This window comes from Poeciliopsis prolifica, unplaced genomic scaffold (genome assembly GCF_027474105.1).
Source record: "Poeciliopsis prolifica strain line A6 unplaced genomic scaffold, Auburn_PproV2 SCAFFOLD013, whole genome shotgun sequence".
NCBI lineage: Eukaryota > Metazoa > Chordata > Actinopteri > Cyprinodontiformes > Poeciliidae > Poeciliopsis > Poeciliopsis prolifica.
In genome coordinates, this window is record NW_026562388.1 from 3,805,033 (window position 1) to 3,827,833 (window position 22,801).

Here is a 22,801-nt window from a genome sequence, read left to right on the forward strand (position 1 = left end):
TCTCTCCCACCAGAGCTCTCCTAACAATATGGGAGGCATGAACAATCCTCCCGGGACGCCGCGGGACGACGGCGAAATGGGCGGCAACTTTTTGAACCCATTCCAAAGCGAAAGTGTAAGTGGAGTGGAGTGAGTTGGCGACATTTCACACCCTTTAACGATTTGTCCTCTAAAATCCTGACATAAAACAGTGGAAGAATGCAAGCAGAGGGTTTGGATGATTGAAATTTAGGAGTGAAATAAAGTGCTAATTCGTCCCTATTGCAGTACTTTATTTAAGAGAAGTTTACATTTTTCAATAGAAATCTCAGTTTTGCAGACTGTACTTTTCCTTTGTTTCTATTTTTATACAATCTTATGTTTTCTGCAGCTCAAAACCAACAAGGTAAATCAAATCAAAGTTGAATAAAACCCTTTTGGGACATTTTAAAACAGTCTGGATTCATGGGCATGAGGCCGTATTTACTTTAATGATTCATTCGGACTGTTCTTTTTTAGAGTGGAATGAATTATAGTGAATGCTAATACACAAATTAGAAACTAGAGTTAAATCAACCAATCCAGGAGTACCAATCTTTTCCCTTGGTATTGATTGGTTGAACCCCCAAGAGCAGATGAGGAAGACATTAGATACTGGTTTCTGTGTTAGCACTAGTACATATTTTAACGCACAGTTATATTTCACAGCCTCACCTTCTTTCTTCAAATTTCTCTGAACTTTATCATTCTGACCGAACAGCTTAGTCTTTCATAGCTCTGCTGAGGACTACAGATGGTGCTGATTCTCTCCAGCTTGGTGGGGATGAGTAAAGTTAAACAATTTTAGTTTTTAAAATTATTTAAAATGTTTGTTCCGTTGAAATGAATCATTAAAAGCTCTAAGTTGTTTACACTCAGTCCATGACGAGTGAATAGTAAGATCTGCACACAAAAAGGAGTCCATACCTATCGTCAAAAATTCATCTTGAATTGTGAAATTTTGGGTTCCTGCTTATCAAACTCAAACATGGTTATTGGACATCTGGGCCTCAAGATCCAAAATAGACGTATTTTAGAAGCAATCTCTTTTTTTAAATCTCAAATATTTTCTAGATTTAGACTCTTTTTAAGCTGAACTTTACATGTTGGGGCACAGCACTCTAAATTTTGTTTTTAGCGACAAAAAAAAAACAACTACTTTTATCCACATATATTCTTGATAACAGCTTGTGTTCTGCTTGCATTGTAGCCGCTTACTAATCTCTTAGAACTTCATTCTGTTCCTCTGTATCAGTGACGTGATTATAGTCGATTGATTGAACTGTAAGTGAAACTCTCAAAGCAAACAAATTGGGTCTGGTTCCCGTAACGGGTGGGAGGTGATGGGTTTGGTTCCCTGCGTTGTGTAAAATGTGTGATGCTCTCTTACCCTCATCCTGCAGAGCCACAGGGTTCACAGGATGTTCAACAAGCTCTGATAAAAGGCTGCAGCTGCTGTAAACTTAAAACAAAACACATCTGATTCATTATTGGAGCAATCAAGTTGTTCTCCGCATCTGCTCCCAGTCTTGTCTGAAATGACCAGGGGAAAAAAAGCAGAATACTTTTTTCTTCCTTTCTTCCTTATTTAAGTGATAGTTAAATGGCGATTTCCTTAAAATTGTGCTTTCCACCTGAATTTATGACAATCTGATAAATATTGTAGCCTAACAAGAACTGCAGCTAGTGAAGTGTAGCTAGTGCTATTATAAAAGGACCCATTGGCCTTTTTTCTGTTTTAAAAACAGAATAAAGAGGTGCTTTATAGAATATGTTGCCCCTTTTCCATTGGCCCCATGTTTAGCGAATACCAAATCATTCCAACTGAACATCTGAAAAAGTAGGGAGGACAAAAAGTGCCTATTTATCTCACTATCTGAGCAGAGGCCAACTCCAGTAGATTTGTGGGAAATTCAGAAACTAAAATCCAAATGGTTAAACATCTGGTGCTCAAATATCCAGAATGCTCTGAAAACTAATTGTTTTGTAAATTTGAGTCTGGAAAATTGAAGAGGAAGCCATTTTGGAACCCTGACCTAAGAGCGCCGCAGCAAAGCATGCTTATCTCTGAAAGCAGTTTGACCTCCCTTCCTGTTTGTTGAAGACAACAGAATCATGACAGAGCTGACTGATGGGAGTCTGTTGTATAAGCAGCCTGACTCAGACCTCAAGTCTGTGCTTCCTGTGGCTCTGCAGGCCTGGATCTGAGTGCCCTCTAGTGTTTAATCGTTGTCAGTGATATCTCCACTCATTTCTGCCCTCCTCCTCCCCCCGCCCCCTCTCTCTCTTTTCAGTATTCACCCAACATGACGATGAGTGTGTGATTTTCTTTTTTTTTCTTTTTAATCTTTCTCCCCCAACTTTTTGTGACTCTGCACCTGATTTTTTTTATTTTTATTTTTTATCATTTTCTTCAATCCTAACTTGACCCTCGGACTGACCCGCCTCCCCTCATCGCACCCCCCACCCCCCACTGACTGCGCCCCGACCCCGCCCTCCGTCTTTCCTCTCCTCCCTTGGGGAACCGGTGCGGCCACGCAGCCTTCCGGGAGCGCCCTCGAGCATGCTGGGACTCTAATTAAGACGGGCCCTCCTGGAGCGTGCAAAATGGCCGCCGGCGTGAACAGGAAGCAGTCGCAGGGCAGCAGGAAGGGCCTCCTCTCAGACTCCGGCCCCAGCCTCCCCGGCTTTCTCTCGGGGTCTAGACAATGAGCGAGGGGATGGAGGAGACCGGTGAGCGCCGCCGTCCCTCATGGACTCTCTTCGCAGCTGCTGGGAATCTCATCAACGATGGATTTTTTTTTTTCCATCTTTTCTGGTTTTTGTTTTTCCTCCCAACAGATTTCATGGAGGGCCCTCGATGTCGCTCCAACATTGATTTTTTTTTTTTCTGTATGTGTACATTTGTAACAGAGTTGTTGTGATGATCAGTGAACATGTTTTTCCAAAATTCTTTTGTGTATGTAATGTATCATTGCTATTTTTATTTTAATTGTATTATTTTTATGATATTGCTATCATTTTAAGATTAAGTTTTTATTTTTGTTTGTTTGTTTTTAGGGGCACACTGTTTAAATGAAGACAGCACATGTGCGCACACACACACACACACGCGTGAGTCTCAAATACAGATTCCTCTCATTTAGAATATCATTGGAAAGTTAATTCATATCAGAAATTCAATTCAAAATGTTAAATTAACCAGAGTTGAATGTTTTAAGTGTATATTTAAGTTGGTGGTTATAGCTGACGGCTGATGAAAATACGAAATGCGGTTTCCAACAAAATTTAAATGAAAACCATCAAAAAAAAAAAAATTAATAAAGTAACTGAGAAGTATGTCCACTCTTTATATTCACTCAGTACTTGACCCGGGTTCCTTTTGCATTAATTTTTGCATCAGTAGATTCTCTGCGGAGCTTTAAGTCATGCAGGTTTTCCAGCTCATCAAGCTCGGACTGCACAAAAACAAAAAAAATGTGCTGCTGAACAACAGTACAGTCTTTGTTCTGTTGACTTTGTGTCGGCTTGAGGAATGTGACAGCTGTTCTCCGTGTTGGCGCATGTAATCATGCACTATCACTTTTTTCTTCCACCCAGTTTTCCATTAACATGCTTGCAGCAGGGTGTTTGATCACGGTCAGGTCAGAGGTCGCCATCTTAGCTGAAGCTGCATTTCAGATTTTCTATTGGCTGTTGACCTTGATCAGCTGGATTAAATGTATCACTCTGTCAGTTTCACATTTTGAATTTAAACACTGAAATAAATGTTTTGATGATATTCAGACTCACTGAGAAGCACCTGTAATTTGCCGCACATCACATGGCTTTCTGTGAGCACACTGCCCCCTGCTGGTGGGATTTTATTTCATCCATTACGGTACCTATTGAGCATTTTGAAAACATCCAGACCTTTTCACTCCCTTGCTCATCAGCAGCAGCAACTCTGCCTCTTGCTTTTGTAACTTTGCTGCAGTAAAATAATAATAATAATAATAATGATGATGCACAGCTCTATTTATTTATGTACTTTTAATTTGTTTATAAATTCTTTCCTTTTTTTTTTTTAAGTGTCATCCCTGTTTTTGTTTGTCGTCGATTGCAGAATTGGTAGCAACTGTATAAATCTGCAGATGCACTCAGCAGAGTCCTCCATCTGAGCCCGAAAGGTTCTGTCCACTCCACCCCACCGTCCTCTGCAAACTTTGCCATCCTTTTGGTCTGACTGTGCCGTTTTTGGAGCTTGCTTTGCCGAAAGGAAGGTCTTGGAGCCGCAAATCTCTGCTCCGTTGATTAAAAGAGCAATGTCCCTCCGTTTCCTCCTCCGTCCTTCTCCCCTTATTCTCGTCTCTCCATCAGGCTGGGATTCTCACACAAACACCACTTTTCCCCCCTTCCTTCATTTCTGAATTGTTTTTGTACAACTCCATGTTTTTTTTTTTGTTTTTTTTTTGTTCTGTTTTTTTTTTTTTTTTTTTTTTTTGTTGTTTTTTTCCTTTTTGTAAATACTGTAAAATGCATTTTGATATCATTGACATGTTTTGATATTTCAAATCACAGCTGAACAGTTGATCAGTAGCGTGCTGATTCAGGCAAACTGTGTGTACTTTTAACCAGAAATGATATAAAACTTAAAAAAACCGGAGCTGCTATAGACGATTATGCTATTTCACCTCACAACCCATATTATTTGGGGGCTAGGGCGGCCTCTCTGTGCTGCAGCTGTGCAGGACAAAAGGAGGAAAATGACCTGTAGTTAGTTCTGGGATAAGTCATCGACACATGTTTTAAACATGGTGCATTCTTCTTCTTTCTGTTTTTACAATTTTTGGCAGAATTTTCAAAGACCGAGTGCAAAAACAAATGACACTTGGTCTCGGATGCACTGCAGCTCAGCTTCTTTTGACTCGACAACAAAAACAAACAAAGCAGGGCACACAGGACACTGGCTCTCAGTCCAGCACACCGGAGATCAGAGTACATACTTTACTATACTATGAAGGATTTTCTAATCTATTTAAAATCAGGCAAGAGAAACGTTTGTGGAAGTAAAGAGGAAGGAAGGCGAGAAAAAGCCACATGGACATATTTGTTGCTAAGATGAGGTGGAGAAAGTGCGTCAACATGCGTTTTCTCCCATGTACTTTAATACTGTTGTATAAAATGCAGTCCGACTTCTCTTTCTGTCCTGTAAGCAAAGCCGTCACAATGTTGATCATTACTGTATTTCTATCGTGCTGATGTATAATACTGTAACATTAAGGGATGGGGAAGGTTAAGAAAGGACTTTTGAGCAGAATTGGGAGTAAAGATTTTTTTGTTTTGTTTTGTTGTTTTCTTTTCTGTTCGGTTCCTCATTATTTCCTCCTGATGACAAAGCAGTATTGAATATGAGGCAGGAAGTTGCTTTGTATATCATGTTAGGGTAGTTTCAGATCCTAAATGTCTTGTGTAGTTAAAAAAAGAGGTTCCTTCGTATGTTTCTTTATATTGTAAAGTTACTTTAGACAAAAAAAAAAAAGTTGCTTATTGGAAGAAAAAAAAAAGGTTGGAAATCTACATCGATGCTGATTAATGTACTTTATTTTATTGTTTTGTTTTAATTTCCATCAACTTGTCGGTCGTTTTTGCCTGTGTCCCCCTTGTTGTAGATACATATTAAAAAGAAATAAAATGACTTCACTCCTTTTGCCATGAGCACGCGCTCCTGTGTTCCTTCTGGATTTTAGCCCCAAACATTTTTCTTCTCAAATATTTCTTTTCCATCAGGCTACAAAAAGACATGAAAACACACAAACTGAGCTAGTTTGGCTTCAGCGGTTAGTTTGACATCTAAAAAACTGACATTGAAAGTGAAAGTGACATTTATGCAGATCAAGAACCGACGAGTTGATACAAAATAAGGCAGAAGGCTGCAGATGCAGCTGGACTCGACACTCATTTAAAATAAATGGATAAAACCAGGCCACGAACCTATCAATAGCTTCACAGTTTCAAAAGTCCAAATTATTTTGTTCTAACTGGGCCGAGTGACGACGCAGTGACCTGCTCCTGAAGCCAGAAGGAGCGAGCAGAGAGGAGGCCTGGGGAGCAGAGAGGAGGCCTGGGGGAGCAGAGAGGAGGCCTGGGGGAGCAGAGAGGAGGCCTGGGGGAGCAGAGGGAGCAGGGCCGCTCTGGCACACGCTGGGGACGGGGGAGAGGAGCAGGGTGGGCGCGGCTGAAACACGGGTCTGCTTCCTGCGGGTAAAACGTTAGCTGGCACCCGCAGGTGAGAGTCTGGTCGCTTCGTTAAGGGCGGGAGGTGAAGCGGAGGATGGACCACCGTGACAGAGGGGAGAGTGTTCCTGCGGAGATGAAAGCGAGGGGATGAGCAGGGTGAAAGCTTCATGTCTGACCCTTCCGGTGACAGAATGCTCTCGGGGACACCACAGTCTGGCTTGGTTGTAAGCGAGTCATTGCTCCAGCATTTGTGAGCGTCTCCGGCAAACCCAGCATCCGGTCTATGCGCCACGTTGTCCTTCCTCTGGAAATGCATCTCCTCATCCACGTCCGCGCCTCCACGTTCTTCCTCCTTGAGGTTCCTCTCCCTCATTCCCTGTTCGTAAGCCCTCTTCAGGGAGTCCAGGTTGTTAATGGCCAACCACGGTTCAGATGACACCCGGTGTCTGGAAGCCGGACCGCTGCACGGACTCGACTGACTCAGCTCGAACGACGAGCGTCTGCTGCCGCTTCCATGTTTGCCTGCTGGACATAAACGAAATGGTTTACACAGAAAAGCCTGAATCATGACTAAATGATTCTATTTCTACTCTTCCAAAATTATACTCTGGTCCTTCGTCCAGGAACAACTTGGCAAAACACAATGTCGTTCAGTTGATGTAGTTACATGCAAGATTCAATGGTAGAAATTTATATTAAATAATTGTGAGGTAGTTCACCTTTACCTGCCAAAGAACCCTGCAGCATGACGCTACCACCACCATGCCTCACAGTGGGTACAGTGTTATTGGAGTTCATAGTGTCATTTTGACCCGTCCAATGACATTTCTCGTCAGCCAGCTGGTTCTGCCTTTATTACATCTGATTATAAAACATTTGTCCAGATGGAAAGTTGGAAAGTTTTTTCAAATCCTCACTTGTTCCTCTGAAGTTGAAGACGTTTCCCCCCTCAGGTGAGTTTAGCGAGCCCGTCTTCAGGGTGATGTCGGACGGGGACATGCAGGACACGGGGGAGGAGTCCGGAGACGGGGGACGTTCAGGTACCTCCTGGTCACTGGGCCTCTGTCCGCGCCCGTCTCCGTAGCAATGATGATGATGTCGCGACCTTTGGCCCGGCAAGCATCTATTAGCACCTGAAATAAAAGTGTGGCATGAATCATCCGGCTGCTGTAGTTTCCTCTTTTTAGGACTTTTCTCTGTTTTCTCTTTTTTGTTGGGACAATAACCTGCACTGTGGGTTGGTGCTGTGCGTTGATGGCGTAGACCAAAGCTGAGGCTCCAGAGCCGTCCTCTATGCACGGGTCCGCTCCTGCAGCCACCAGGGCGGACGCCACCAGAGCGCCCGCTCTCCGCATACAGCTGTACATCAGAGCAGTGCGACCCTCCTGGTCCCGTGCGTTGGGATCTGCCTGATTATAGGTGATTTATGTTTAAATATTTCTAAAATTCACACTTTAGCTGATCTAAATGCTGTCTGCGTCATCTTCCCACCATAAAAAAACTGGTCTGGGTCTGTTGGTTTTGTGTTGTGGCTCACAACCAAAGTGTCTGTTTCGTAATGCACTTTTGACGAGAGGTTTTGTTTTCCACAATGGCAAAATGTTCAAGAACACACGCAGGTGGATGAAGTACATCAATCGGAGGCTTATTTGAGTTTTTTTTTTTTGTCTACTTTCTAGAGCAAATATGTTAGCACACTTGAAATAAAAAACAAAGTACTAACTTATAAGTAACTATTAAGCCACATATAAGTTTGTTTTAAGACAATGATTCCTTAATATTGATGGAAAAAGTACTAGTTGAAAGTGAAATCATCTTCTAGTGGAACATATTTTTCCATATTCCACTGGGAGATTACTTCACTTACACCTTACACTCTTTCGTCAATATTAAGGAATTATTCACTTTAAACAAGCTCGTGTATCACGCTGAAAGGCTACATATTAATTAGTTTTGTCTTGTTTAGTCTGTGAGAGACATAAACCGCCACACTGCTGTTGCACATGTGTTTTCATGAAAGGGGAAGTACTTGTCACCACAGTTTGACCTTATTCTGCAGCAGGAGATTCAGGAGTTTCACGCTCTCCTTCCCGGCTGGCTCTTCTCTCAGGGCCTTGCAGGCAGCCAGGAGGGCCGTCTCTCCTCTCTGGTTGCTCCCGTTCACCTGGGCTCCACCTTCCACCAGGAGGCGGACCAGACGAAGCTTCCCACGGGAGGCTGCGCTGATGAGGGAGCTGGAGTCCGTCAGAGGATCCCCCATTTCCCGAGAGGCAAAACAAAGTGCGGCTGTATTTCAATTGCTGACCCGGTGAGAGGTTTATGTACACACTTCACCAACGTGAACGTCGTATTCGTGTCGGTGCTTTCGACGACCCCACTGGAATTGGTCTGAAAGTGGAGGATGCAACTCAAATTATGTGCTGAAGCGTCAGTTTATGGTACAATTTTTAAATTGCAAAGGCTTCAAATGATGCATAGTCACACAAATGAATGCAACACCACAGGCAGAAACGGATGTTTGGGGGGAAAGAAATGCTGAAATTTGCAATTCATCAACAAGCTACTGGCTCCACATTGGACCAATCTTCTGATCTGAAACAGTGGAAATCATTCATATTTGTCGGTGTCCAGCAATAAACGTAATTTTTAGGCATAGTCTGTAAATTTCTAGATCTAAATATCTACACATGAAGCTTTTATAGTCAAAGGAGAAAAAAAACATAAGGATATTATTTAAATTGTATTGTATTTTTGTTGTTTTTCTGTATATATATATATATATATATATATATATATATATATATATATATATATATATATATATATATATATATATATATATATATATATATATATATTTTTTTTTTTTTTTGTCACCTACTAAAACTTTCTAAATTAAAGTAGAAGTTGAGAACAAAGATAGAAAAAGTCACTTACCTTCTGGTTCTTTTTGCTGTCAAATCAGCAGGAAAGAAATAATTTCACACCAAAATCATTGTTAATCCTTTGAAAGGTTTGCCTTTGTTTTTAGAAGGAGCACCTTCACTCCACCATGTTGCTGCGATATGCAGAGGGAAAAGTCAGTTTCCCTCTGCTATAATCCCTGCCCTGCTTTTCCCTGTCGGCGCCGGAGAGGTTCGGCTCAGGGTTGGCGTTCAAAGTCAAAAACGGTTTCCAGCCCAAAATGTCACCTGTTGCAAACGCAGCATCACAAAGAGCCAGAGGGCCTTTGATATGAGTCAGCTTTGAACGGCTCTCGTCTGCCTTGTGACCACCATCTGTGTTCAAATAGATACAGGGAAGGACAAAACCAAAAAATAAAAATAAAAAAAAAACAAATTTGAGACTGATCTTTGTGGATCAGGGTTTTGTTTGATTTTAGGTAATTATGATAAATTATTCCAAATTTTATTATCTATGCAATTTCCTTACACTGTTTGGCTTCATACTCATTATTTTTTTTAAATTTACTTTATTGTGTCATCATCATGATTTACTAACTTTTCTCCTATTCTAGTTTATTTCCATGTCATTTTTTTAATTGATTAATTTATATTTTTTCGTGATCTTAGTTTTACGAATTCTCATCAGGACGTTTGAAACTATAATTTTACTATTTGTCATCTATTCATGAAGTCTTCCCCTCCCCATCAGCCTCATCTCTGTTAACAATGCATCTTCTTTGTTAAAAAACAAATTTTGTTTTTTTAATCCATACTTAGCCTTGTAGAACTAACTATTTATTTATTATAAATCTGTTTGGTCATAGATGCTCCCTTATGTATGCAGCACTTTGCGTCACAGACACAGAATTGCAGTTCAGCTGGTTTTATCGGTGTGGCTCAGACAGTCTTGTACTATTTTTTACCACCATCCTTCCAGCACAGACAAAATTTTGCCTTTTTTTATTTTTTTAATTCTGCCGTGTAAGCACCCTCTCCCTCCCCACAAAAAAACACAATAATAGTGAATAACTGCCTCATCCTGAAAATTAGAGTTGTCTGTAACAAACCAGGATGGAGCACATCATCACTGTTTTTGTTATTTCACAATTACAACAGTTTCATGATGTGGCCTTTATGTAATTCTGGCCTTAAGAGGGTTTAAAGGCTAAAACTGTGAAGCTGTAAAAATATGGTCTCGTCTCAGACTTGTATGGCAAGATACTTTACTATATAATTGTTTGACAAGCTCTTTTAAGTTGATGTTTATAACTCAGTTTCTCCCTGTCGCCTAAGCACTTTCATTATATAGAATTTCTAGATTTTTTACTTGCAGGTGTCGTTAGAGTTGCCGCAGGCATTTAATGCTAATGGCATCTATATGACGGTTGCTTCAATGTCACAGCATATTGTCACAAACTGCATATTTCTGGAAAACAAATGTGATTTTGGAAGAAGCAAAAGAAAAAAAAACATCTTCTCTCCATTCAATATATAATTTTATATTATGTGGCATGGATGAACATCCAGTTTATGTTGCTAAACAAAACAACGCATGTTGCAAAATATGTATCCTTGAATAAACTGATTAAAGTCGAACGTCCTGTACGTGTTAAGTACCTGACCAAGGGCATCATCACAAACTCCTGACTAAAAACAAAGTCTGTCATTTGCACCTCAATCCATCCTTTATTGACCTGTACTTTTGTACAGTGTCAGCTATCTGAAACTGATGTTCTGTCATCAGTTGTGGCTTATGACAGTGACTTTGGAATGGTTTTGGAGGAGGAACCTGGTCTGCATTTGATCACCTTTAGTTCCAAATCTAGGATTCTGGGACTGGTCAAATCTGGACTGGATTCATTTTTTCACTAAAAAGTTTATTTTTTTTTAAACCTTAAGTAGTTTTATTTGTTTGTATTTATTGACATGTACTTAAATCTTCTAAAGATTCATATCTATATCTAAATAAATATTTAGATATCTGTCATTAGCTGTCTTTCTTAATGGTGGAAGACCACCGTCATGACTGGGGTTTTGAATTATATCTTATTGTGGCTTGCCATAGCCCTTCGTATAGATGAGTCTCCCCCATTACCTCATGTAAAGGACCATTAGCATAGCGAGACGAGGACGAGAAACCCAACAAAAAAAAAAGAAAAAAAAGAGTGGAAGCCGTTACGTAAGACCTACGCAACGGCTTGTGCGTGTCTCTCGACCAATAGGATCCGCTCTGAGTTCGGCCGTAATAGCGCGCCTCGGAGCAGCAGCAGAAGCCTCACAGCTCCGCGGAGGTCTCTCTTTGGACCCGACTGGCCAATGTTTTGCCCATTTCTACCCCGTCGGGCTGCTTTGGTTCGGAGTGATTCTGAGCGGGGCGGGAGGACTGTGGCGCCATGTCGGCTCTGAGGGAGAAGCAGCGTTACGGACTGTCCAGCGGTAAACTCAGCCTCGGCGGCAACGTCTCTGTTTTCCACGTAAAACTCACTGACAGCGCGGCGAGAGCCATCGGTTCCCTTCGAAACGGCAAGGTGGGTCTTCACGCTGCTCGTCCTCTCGGTGAATTGTGCCGCGTGAACTTGTTACGGGGGCTCTCGCTTGATTTAAAAAAAACGAGGCGGCGGGGTTTGGGGCTGTGAATGTCGGCCGAAGTTCACCGCCTCCCCCCCTCCCGGTGGTGGTGGTTGCTACCAACCAGCCCCCCCTTCATCCCCCCCTCTTTTTTTTTGGGTTGCCAATACATGTTGCATAATGCAACGCGGAAACATGTTGTGTGTCTTGTGAAGCTTGCTTGGCCAAGTCTGAGGGCAGCTAGTCAGTGTGGAGGACAGGAGAAAGAGAAGCTGTGGGGGTGAAGGTTTGTAGTAGGAGGGAGTATTTGGAGACTCCACGCTGGACATTGACTGATATTATACTTTCTTCTAAAACTAGACTTCAGAGTGACTGAACTAAAAAAAAAAATAAAAAATCGACCATTTAACCCAGTTAATCACCACTGAGCCAGAAGCTGCAGGAAGTCTATCGTAACAGGCACTTCCTCAATTCAGCAATTCCTTGTAACGAGGGTTGGAAACTCCTCGGTGAGGAAGTTTCAGCCACCTCCTTGAACGCTTCGACGTAAAACACCCCCCACGCCCTCGATTGATCTCGTCGTAATTTGACCCGAAGTGGTGATGAGACAGAGCGGCGGGGTGAGGGGGGAAATCACCTAAGCCAAGAAGAGCTTCACGGCTCCTCTGATCACTGTTGCGCAGGAAAAAGTAAGACATCTGCACATGCATAAGCGGGGCCAGACCCTGCGCTGGCAGCCAGCTCACACTGCGCACTCAACAGGTGGACTCTCCATTTGAAAAGGTCAGTTAGATTGTAGTCGCTGCATACTTTCCATCAGGGCTGCAGGCCTGTCACTTTGGCTCTGTTTATTTCCCCCACAGGCGTGAGCATTTTTTTCATTTCACTCAATGTGATAACGCATCTTTATTTTTGCTGTGTTTGTATTGATTATCAAAATGTTTTTTTTTTTAACAACTCATTTATTGGTCATAAAATCAAAGGTGAATCTGAGGGAGGGTTGAAATGTTGCGCAGACATGGGTCAAGGGTGTATTTACTGTAAATAAAAGCACTCAAAGAGTTCGTGCTTGAACTTGTTCACATTGTTGTCATATTTCAGGCACAAACCTCAATGCTATTCAGGTTGCATGACCAACACGCAATGAAGGATTTTTTTTTTTAAAGAAAAACAGTGAAGTTGCAGAATATTTAGCAAATCTTGCTTCTTTTTTTTTTGCAAAGGACTGTCTGGAGAACAGTTTATATATTCCAAATGTTATGAACTTGCATTTTAAATGGTAGGGTAATATTTAGCTGGCTGGACAGAGTCTCGTGACATTGGATGATCACCAATCAAATGAAGCTGTACAAAATGTAAAATCTCAAGAGCGTACAGATGAAAAAGACACAGGAGAAAATAGGAATATGTCACAATTGGTAACAGATTTAACAATCCAGTCGCCATTGCAAGGTCGCAGGCTCGACAAGAAGGAAAGCAGAAGAAGGAGCCATGAAGGAAAGTTGTGAAAGAATCAACTTTTAGTTGTGGATCTCACAGATTTTTTGCCGTATTCAGTGGCCAGAATGAAGTCATTATTGAATTACAACGATAATAAGAGTGGCGTGCCACAAATCATGTGCATGGACACAGAATACATGGAAGAAGCTCAAAAGTAAATTTTTCAGCAAGTCATACGTGCGTCACAAAACGAACCTGTAACATCATGTGAAAGACGGTGACATCATCAATCTGTGGGATGTTTTTATTTAGCAAGAACAGGGCAGTTGTTCAAATTGGAAAGGGAGATGAATTGAACTAAAAAGACTCTCCTGAAAGAAAACTTGGATAATCACCCTCAAATGGGGAAACGACCCTAGACCTACAGCCAGACAAACAATCAAATCCAGAATCTGACTCTTAAAGTCCTGCAGCTCCAATAGCAAGAAAAAGGTACAGCAAAGGCACAGAAGTGTGCATGCCACAATTTTCAGATATTTATTTGTAAAACTTAGGAAGAATACTTTATAACCTGTATTTTCTCTGCACTTGAAAATCAAACACTTGCATTTTGTTGGTCTGTTATACAAAAACTAAATGAATTGCACTGGTTTGTTTTTGTAACGTAACAAAATATGGAGAAGTTTATTACTTTTTCCAAGAGCTGTGTGTTGCATTTCTACGCACAAAATCCTGCTTGTCTTGATATTCTTCACAACTCCTGTTTATTTTATTTATTTTGTAGAGCTGGTCTTCCCATCCTACCATCACCTTCAATGGAAATCAAGGGGTAGGATGACCTGCTATTTCTGCTCCATAATCACTGTATTTTCCCTCATACACTCAAAAAGATATCCAATCTCTGTTGTAGAGAATTGCCGTACCTTGCTCAGAAAATGGAAATGAAGCGAGGATCTTCACCTTTGGAGTGACTAACGTCGCTCGAAACAGTCCGCACGGAAGCTTTGACTGCGTCCAGCAGCTCAACGCAGGGTAAGCCACAAAGAAACAGCCAACAAAAACACAAATATCGACTGCATCATTCATTTTGAGCAAGTGAACAGCCGGCTTTTCTAAATAACAGCCCCCGTTGGGACCTTATGTTAGCATTTAGTCATAGCAGTTAATCTTTAACCATATCTTTAGATGTATGGTAGCTTTCCAAATCCTACATGTTTCATGCTAGACTGTGATAAATAGGAAAAAGAAAAGTGCCTTTACTATATCTTCTTGAGCCTTCCTGTTATCTACTGAAAGTCTTTCTCTCTGTTGCTCTCTTGCAGCCTGAACAAGCTTTCCTTGATCTGTTGTAGAAATTATTATTATTAGCTGAAAGCGTTTAGCATGGTACGTTCTCTTATCAAAAGAAGACAACATTTTTGAGTTCCAACTTTTTGATCTAGCCAATTTTTTTGGGTAGAAGGTTCATAAATGTTGGACTTTTTAATTCTCCTCGAGTAAAGAGAAGTTTTTTATTTATTTATTTTTTAAATCAGCGACAGTTGGGCTTGTGGTTAGGCAAATTACTTCCCTCAACAACTAACAGGTCATCTTGTCTGCAGCAACAGCATCACATAAAGTTGCACTGTTGACAATATCTCTGGATTTGATTGCCAGAGGAAACCCGGGAAGCTGATAAGAGAATTTAAATAACGTCAAGGAAGAAAATGAAATTCCTCCTGTGGAGTCCTGACGGATTCAGAACTGATACACTTTCAGAGCGTTTCCTAAAACCTGAATTGGACGCGGCCGGCAAAACGGTCTGGCTGATGCAAGCAGGCATCAACTTAAGCAACTGGGTTCTCCGAAGCAGGTTTTTATTAGGCGCATAAATCGTGGCAGGTTGAATGCTGACTGTCCCCTGTTGTGCTCTCAGTGCTGCCGAGGAGCTGACATGTCTCGGAGTGATTCAGAAGAAGATGACAGTCAACGCCACAGATGACTCGTATGATAAGGCTCGCCAGAGCATGGCCCAGGCCGAGGAGGAGACGCGCAGCAGAGGGGCCATCGTCATCAAGAACGGCGCACGCTACCAGGGTAAGAACGGTAAAGCGCTCGCATGTTTGCAGCGTGTGTGTGATTATACAACCAGAAACCCAGCGCAGGACAGGCGCTTGGCCTGAAGGCTGTTCTCTACTGTGCTTCTGATATCCTGAAAATGCTGTCAGCCATATTGCATTGGTTGCCTTGGAAACATGTGTGGTAAACAGATATTTTAAGAGTTGCTTTCCTTTTTTTTTTTTTTTTTTCTCTTCCTGCACATTTTGTCCCTTTTCGTTCTTGGTGATTGCATTTCAGTTTAGCACAAAAATGGACCATGCAAATCCAGAACAATCAGTCTTGCTCTCTGTGTTGTAGAGCCAGCACTTTAGCTTTTCCTTGTTCTACCACTGTTGTTGCATATCCAACCACCAAACCACATCCTCCTGAGACGATATGTTAGTCACTGTCATCATCTCTCAGTGAACCTACACACACAAACTCACACAAGTTAACATGCATAACTTAGCATGTTAAGTTATGATGAGTCTGTCATTTTAGAGGAAGCTTAAAGGAGGGGGTGAGGAGGGGAATCAACATTATTCATGCCAGGGTTGTGCAACAGTGTGGTTATGTCTTAAATTAGACTGCTACATCTGCTCACTGCGCTCTCTGTGTGTTTGTGTCTTTCTAACCTGACTGTGGCTTTCTGGTGGGGTGAAATGAGGTCTTCTTTTTTTTCACTCACCACTCTGCAAGTGGAGAAAGTTAAGATATAACAACTTCCTCCTCTCATGTCTAATCTTGTCTAAAATGATTTAACAACCTTATTGTTGATGCATATTTAGCATAGACTCTGGGGATTAAGTGACACTTTTTTATTTAAACTGACGTAACGTAACGTAGGATTACCTTTTGAATTAAAAATAAACCTTGAATAATACTAATTTGGTTTTTCATTGAGTTTGCTCTCCTCTGATTTATGCTGTGATGAGGTCATATTAACTGTCACTGTTGGTAATTCAGTGTTTTTTCCAGACAATAATTTGTTGGACACGTATATCTAAGAAATTGCTGCAAAATCAGACTTTGTCATTAGCTCTTAAAGATGTAGTTGCACAGAGTTATTTACTTGGCCTTGTTTTATTTTACTTACTCCTCACGCATCATGTTGTGATTTGGACATGAATAATTATGAATAATTAGGATATTAAACATCACAAGTTTTGTGATGTTTAATGCAAAAACTTGAACTAACTTTAAAAAAACAGAGCAGTATTTATCTATTATACTGCGCTTTCAAAAGTCATATTCAACTTTTTCTGTTATGTTTACTTTTCAAATGTATCTTGATAGTTTCCTTCATAAATAAGTTTCTGAAATGTTCATGTCCTGGTTGCTTAAAAATCTCCTGCGTGGCAGATTGAATCTTCCAGATTGTTGGAAACCTGGATTTTCTGCGAGCATTTAAACCCATTGTGTAAAGAGTTTTTCAGCTCTTTATACAACCTTCCTATGGGCCTGAAATCAGGACTTTGTGACGGCCACTCGGAAACATTGACTTTGTTGTCCTTAAGACTGGGGCTATGCTGAGGGTCAGTGCTTAACCACGTGTGACGATGTTTTAACTTCCTGGCTGATCTCTTGAGATGTTGATTCAATATTTTATCATAATCTACATTCCTCAGTCCCTCCTGCAGCCAAACAGACTCAGAACATAAAAGTGCCAGTGCTGCTCTTCACTTTGAGGTGTGCTTGCTTAGTTTCCGCCAAATCTAACGACGGTTATCATGGCTAAACACTTCACTTTACTTTGATTAGACCACGAGACATGTCTCTACAACTTGGGGTTGTGTCTCTTTGTGTATTTGCAAACCATAATCTTGCTTGTTGTGTTGGTTTTGAACTAATGGCTTCCTCCTGTCTGAATGGACTGTGAGCCCGTGTCTGTACAGGACTTGTCTCACCGTGGATAATGACGCTCTCTTGCCAGCTGCAGTCGGTTCCTTCACAAAGACTGAAGCTTTTGTTCTGGGATTTTTGCACAAATTTCCCAAAGCACATTCATGTCTGGGACTCGGAACCTAAACTTGTCTGATAACGAGGAGGTTTTATTTTTAGAACAGTATTTGTGAGTGCAATGCTCTAACTGTAGCAATAAGGAATAAATTGGCTGTTTTTTGGTGGTGTGACTGTTCATCTGGAAGGTGCTATGAACACAATTTCTAAATGTACTTATTGGTGAAGCCTTTTTTTTCCCCTTTTTTTCTTCATTTCTTTCTCAGGTAAGAAGGTGACTGTGCGTGCTCCGGCTCCAGCCCTGGCCAAGCTGACCAAGCCCAAACACTCGTCTCACTCCCTTCTCAACAACATCAAAAAGGGGGTCAGCCTGCCAAGGCAGAGGAAGGGTCCCTGTCCAGTGAGTAGGAAAAGTGTCGGTGATGTTCGGGAGCGACCCCTGAGGGAGAGAGTGATGCACCTGCTGGCTCTGAGGCCGTACAAGAGGCCTGAGCTGATCTTGAGGCTGCAGAAAGACGGGATTGCAGACGGAGACAAAGATGCGCTGGACGCAGTTATGACGGAGGTGATGAAGTTACTTTGACGTCCAATAAAACATCAGAATAAATTTACTGCCGTTCGACATATGGTGGAGGAAGAAATTCGAACAGACTGACGGAGGTGGCCTGTCTGTTTTGCAGGTGGGACAGCTCAGTAACAGAGACAGCACATTTGTCCTGAAGGACGGCCTGTACAAGGAGCTGCAGAAGGACTGGCCCGGCTACACCTCAGGGGACCAGCAGCTGCTTAAACGAATCCTTGTCAGGTAACAAAAATGAATCCTCACTGTTTGTTTTGTTGTTCTATCAACCAATCATTTGCTGTTTTAATCATTTAACTTTATTATATTTATCAATGCTGGTTTACCAGCTGCTTGAGTAGAAACCCACTTGCACTTAAATACATAATAAATTTGTAAGTAAAATCGCTGCAGCTGGTGAAGGTCAGAGAGTGATATATTGTAAACTGCGTTACTTTGGTTTGAAGTCATGCAGTTACTGAAAGGCAGCTTGAGGATCATCATCAGCTGCTACATTCAGTTGCATAAACTGAATGAAGTATGGTGTCACCTGCATGAAGTCACTCTTTAGCTGGAAATGAATTCTGTTGAAAGTTTTCAGTAAACATGGAATTTAAAATTCCTTCTAAAATCAGCTAAATATGAATCAAAAGGACAACATTCTCAGAACTGAACTAGCTTAAAAACTGTGATGAGGTGCTCTTCCATAGTAGGTTCACCTGTACTGGCATTTTCATGATTCCTCTATTGCAGCTCATCTTTAGAGAATCCTGCAGCAACAGACGCATGAAGTGTAAAAGTCACATCGCTTGATCGGCTCGCGTGTGTTAAACACAAACCACTGACAGTGTGACAAGAACTCGGCTTTAAATAAAAACCTGCATGACTTTATATTTGTGCCACCGACCTGAGTGCACTGTAAGACTGATGTGAACGTTGTGGATTTTTATTTTATTATTATTTATTTGACTTTTAAGTGTGACCAGCATAAAATAGCTTGTTTTAAGATCCACTGGTGGTTTATATAATTAGAATTTCAGAATGGTGTTTTTGGTATTTGTTTGTTTAAGACTCTATAGTTAAAGTATTGTCAATAATGTCTTCCAGGAACCCTTACCATATTTTAAAATTTTATATAAACTTTTAAAGTTTTTTTTTTAATCACGGTTGACACATTTAAGGTCGACTGCCCCAGTAACCTTACCAGTGAGTTTAGCAAGTTTTCTGGGGGAAAACACTGCGGTGCATCTATCATTTACTCAGTTCCTTATTTTTGCGTTTTCCTGCTTAACCAGGAAAAAGCCGCAGCTTTCCGTGCCTCCCCCTTAAAACATTTTATTTCTGCGTTCTGCCTGCTTGATTGTTGATGTACAATGCTTTCCTTGCAGGAGACTTTTCCAACCACAGCACAACCTCCTCAGTGTCCCCGAGGCCCAGGTCAGCCCTCTTCGAGAGACCCCCAACTCATCACCTGCACACCGCCCAAAACATTCCCTCCTCGATGAATACGTCGATCCTCTGGCCAGCAAGAAGCCCAGAATATCTCACCTGACGAGCAAATCAGCGAGTGAGAATTTCAGACTGAGGTCTTCTAAACAGGAGTCTCAGAAAGGCGCCGAAGCAACAGCAGAGGACGGGCAAAACGACTCGCTTGACCCCAAGAGACTTTTTGACTCGCTGTCAGCAGTTTGTCAGCAGGAAGCAGAAGTGGCTAAAAGATTGGAACAGACGGATGCTTCTCAAGAGGAACCTAGAGACTCAGAAGAGCAACAGAAACCCAAGTCAGATTGCCCCCCTGTGCCTCTGATGATCCCCGATCTGAGCAGACATACGGTCAAAAAGAAGAAGAGCAAACACAAACACAAAGATCAGGTGAGAAAATGGGTGCCTGCTTTAAGGTGGTTGTTTTTTATTTGTAATGGGATTTCAATTTTAGGTAATCTGTTGATATTTTTTATGGTTTTTTTTTGTTGTTGTTTTTTTTTAAGGAAAAAGAAGAATGGAGAGACAAGAAGCAAAGGAGAAAAGATAAAGATTGCAGTTCAGATTATTCAAGTAACGATGCTCCTTTGCATTGCACAGGTGAGAACTGACAGACTTGGTGAAACCATTAATTTCTCTGTACTTTTCTGCTCACTTACAGCTTTTCTTTGTTTCTTCTAGAGACGAGTAAGCTAAAGTTTGACTCCAATGTACCTGAAGTTGACACTGACTCAGCAGACTATTTATCGTAAGTTGTTTGTTTGACCTAGTTGCGTTCCTGTTTAAGCAATAGTTGCAGGACTGTTTGCTTTCCTGTTCCCCTGCAAACCTGCAGGAGAGCAAACATAGGAACGCGTCTTTAGAAAAACCAGGGGTATTTCTATTGAGGTTTGAAAAAGTTACAGCCGTAGTTTTATGAAAATTCTATGTGGAAGACGTATAAAGCAAAACGTTCGCAGGGCACCAAATTGTATCTTTTCCAAACTAAAAATGCAAAAATAATTTTTAATAAAACGGGTCGTTCAAAACAGTGCGACTTTCCTCTGTTTCTACAACGAGAATTGATTATCTTTTATATTCGCTACTTCAATTTTAATACAGTACTGACTTGTTTTAACTTTTGCAGTTTATAGTGAGCACAAGTATTATTGTGCTACTGTTTTATTTTCAGATGTTTAACTGCTCAAAAATATGAGCAACACTTAAAATGATTCATATGAAATCCAATTAATTATATGTATGCTACTTATTACAAAATCAATAGTGCAATATTTAAGGCATTATTGAATCAAATCAATTTCAAATTTAAATGTAACCCAAAGAATCTAAATTGAATTGAATTTGGAGCTTGTTGATATGCAGCCCTTGTGATTATTCTTATCCATCTCAATAAAAAACTAAACACTCAATATGTTATTGACAGTAGTTTGTTTCTTTTGTTTTTTCTTTGCTCTTATAATTCTGTTCAGTAGGTCCTTTTTTGTAAGTCTAGTCGACTTACAGATACAACTTTCAGGGATTTGTAAGTTGTGGTAGATCCATAATTCATGAAGGATCTCACATGTTTGCCTCCTTAAATGAAAATCGTGTCATTTGTGCTATTTATTTTTTGTCGGTTGGTTCACCTTCTAACAGGATAGAAAGCACAAACATAAAGTCAGAGCAACAATGGACGCTTTCCTGCTCAAACCAGCATGTTTTTTTTCCTTCATGCAGGAAGTACACGGCCATTTCCAGCCACAACCAGAGACAGAGCTATAAACTGGACTTCAATAAGGAGTACAGCGAGTACAGAGACTTACACGCTCGCATCGACAGCGTCACGCAGCAGTTCATGGACCTGGACACTCAGCTCAAGCAACTTCACCACGAGTCACACAAATATAAGGTAAGCTATAAGACAAAAAATACACATTTTGTTGAAGGTGTGGATATTTCCGGCTTGTTCTGATTTCTGTTGTTGTTTGTTTTGTTTGTTTTTTTCTCGCAGACGGTTCGGAATAAAATCCTACAAGAGTACCGGAAAATTAAAAAAGTGAGTCTCCTCTTTTTTTCACATCGTTTCCCCTGGTTCGCCCGGAGGTAATCGGTGTTCTTTGTTTGTCTCTTTAGTCCAATCCCAACTACAATCAGGACAAAGTTCGCTGTGAATACCTACACAACAAGCTGGCCCACATTAAGAAGCTCATATCAGAGTTCGATCAGCAGCAGATCACAGTGGATCACTCCGGCCCCAAATGAAGCGCCCGGCTGGGGAGAACACGAGGAGAAAAGAAACATCCTGAGGCTGCTGAGCTCAGCGCCATCCACCTCCAGCCGTCATGGCTGGAGCAACCTGCTGTAAACATCAGCAGTGTTCAGAGTAAAGAAAAGTGGCTTGTTTTCTTAGACGGTGAGGAGCTCTGCACTGACGTGGTGCAGACACGAGAAGTCGCTACAGTTCTGTTCAGGCGGTTCAAACTGGAAACGGGTGCTGAGCTGAGATGAGCTGCTAACCTTGAAAATGTTTAGCAGGTCCTCATCTCTTGTTATACTTTAGTTGTGAAGCATCGCTTGTGTGTTCTGGTTGCCGGGTTGGTGTTCAAGTTTTAACCTGAGAAAACTGCATGCTGTACATATCCAGAAAGTCCGCATGATTTGTCAGGTGAGGGTTTTTTTTTTTCTTTCTTTGTGACGGCAGCTAGGACAATACAGAGGCCTGTCCTTCAGTGTTATTTAAGCTGGGTGAGCTCTTCATCTGTGTTAGCTGTTCATCAGTTTGGGTAAAATCATTTAAAAATCCACTTCTACCCAGGACTCATTATTCATTAACTGCATAATCAGAGAATGTACTCTTGACATTCGCTGAGTGTAAATTGCAAATGGTTGAAACTAATGTACAGAGCCGTCCATACTGTAAGCTGAGTTGATTTCAAGAAAACACTGAAATGTGAAAATAATGCATGTTGTGTACTTTACAGACTGCATGATGAGTGAAACTTAAGGTATTGTCAAAGTTTCTAATAAATAATTTTGTATGGATTCAAATTCTCATTTTTATTTTCTTACTGGTGTGCATAATGGGATGTTATAACTTCTTGTTGTGTTTTCTTTTGTACCAACTGATGATTGCATTGTCCAGCCATTTCTTTTCCCAGTGTGACCTCTTGGCTGTTATTATAGTTCTGGACGTCGTTAAGATAGACACCATATGAGCATTTTTGACTGATGTGCTGATTATTCTAGAAGTCGATGAACAAGTTTATATAAGTTGGGTTTTTTTTTTTCTAAGCTTCAAGTTGTACACATAGGACCAAAGACATACACTCCACTAATAGGTGGATAAATGTTCAAAAGGTTATGGTTTTATATTTGAAAATGAAAAAAAAAAAATCACCTAGGTTTTATTTTATAGGACAGGTCTGCCTAGTAAACATTTACAAATTTTAAATTAGGTTAAAGTTGGAGGCCAATGCATAAGCTGATAGTTGGTCTTATCCCAGAACCAGGAATCCTAATATCAACCTTTCTGAACCAGCTGAGATGCGTGTTT

The 22,801-nt window shown here is 41.0% G+C and overlaps 3 protein-coding genes across 7 annotated transcripts in view; 2 read left to right on the forward strand and 1 right to left on the reverse strand.

The window, feature by feature from the left end:
* Window positions 1–5,715, forward strand: part of zgc:110158 (uncharacterized protein LOC553590 homolog) — a 42,810-nt gene extending 37,095 nt beyond the window's left edge. For 3 of the 5 annotated variants that reach the window (XM_055038196.1, XM_055038197.1, XM_055038198.1), the window contains 2 exons: window positions 14–115; window positions 2,560–5,715. In XM_055038196.1, the coding sequence (XP_054894171.1) occupies window positions 14–115; window positions 2,560–2,730 (273 nt within the window). In that variant the 3' untranslated portion in view covers window positions 2,731–5,715. Of the gene's footprint in view, window positions 1–13; window positions 116–2,312 lie in introns of all 5 variants that reach the window. The other 2 variants (XM_055038199.1, XM_055038200.1) reach the window with 1 other exon arrangement.
* Window positions 5,716–5,814: 99 nt separating this feature from the next.
* LOC129365192 (ankyrin repeat domain-containing protein 34B) lies at window positions 5,815–11,399 on the reverse strand. Its single transcript, XM_055038195.1, is given in 6 exon segments — window positions 5,815–6,762; window positions 7,155–7,268; window positions 7,271–7,370; window positions 7,464–7,646; window positions 8,285–8,625; window positions 9,175–11,399. Coding segments are annotated over 5 exon segments (1,338 nt in total). The 5' UTR covers window positions 8,498–8,625; window positions 9,175–11,399; the 3' UTR covers window positions 5,815–6,034.
* Window positions 11,400–11,443: 44 nt separating this feature from the next.
* Window positions 11,444–22,290, forward strand: LOC129365191 (RNA polymerase II elongation factor ELL-like). Its single transcript, XM_055038194.1, has 12 exons — window positions 11,444–11,710; window positions 13,975–14,019; window positions 14,101–14,222; window positions 15,106–15,266; window positions 17,495–17,793; window positions 17,909–18,033; window positions 19,176–19,659; window positions 19,776–19,869; window positions 19,951–20,017; window positions 20,986–21,157; window positions 21,260–21,304; window positions 21,382–22,290. The coding sequence occupies exons 1-12, from the start codon at window positions 11,576–11,578 to the stop codon at window positions 21,508–21,510; spliced, it is 1,878 nt and encodes a 625-aa protein (XP_054894169.1). The 5' UTR covers window positions 11,444–11,575; the 3' UTR covers window positions 21,511–22,290.
* The last annotated feature ends 511 nt before the right edge of the window (window positions 22,291–22,801 follow it).

Bases quoted from the DNA above. Each gene is read 5' to 3' on its own strand.
- LOC129365191 (XM_055038194.1), top strand. From the start codon at position 11,576: ATGTCGGCTCTGAGGGAGAAGCAGCGTTACGGACTGTCCAGCGGTAAA. The intron at 19,660-19,775 runs GTGAGAAAATGG...TTTTTTTTTAAG, and splicing joins AACACAAACACAAAGATCAG to GAAAAAGAAGAATGGAGAGA. The intron at 21,305-21,381 runs GTGAGTCTCCTC...TTGTCTCTTTAG, and splicing joins AGTACCGGAAAATTAAAAAA to TCCAATCCCAACTACAATCA.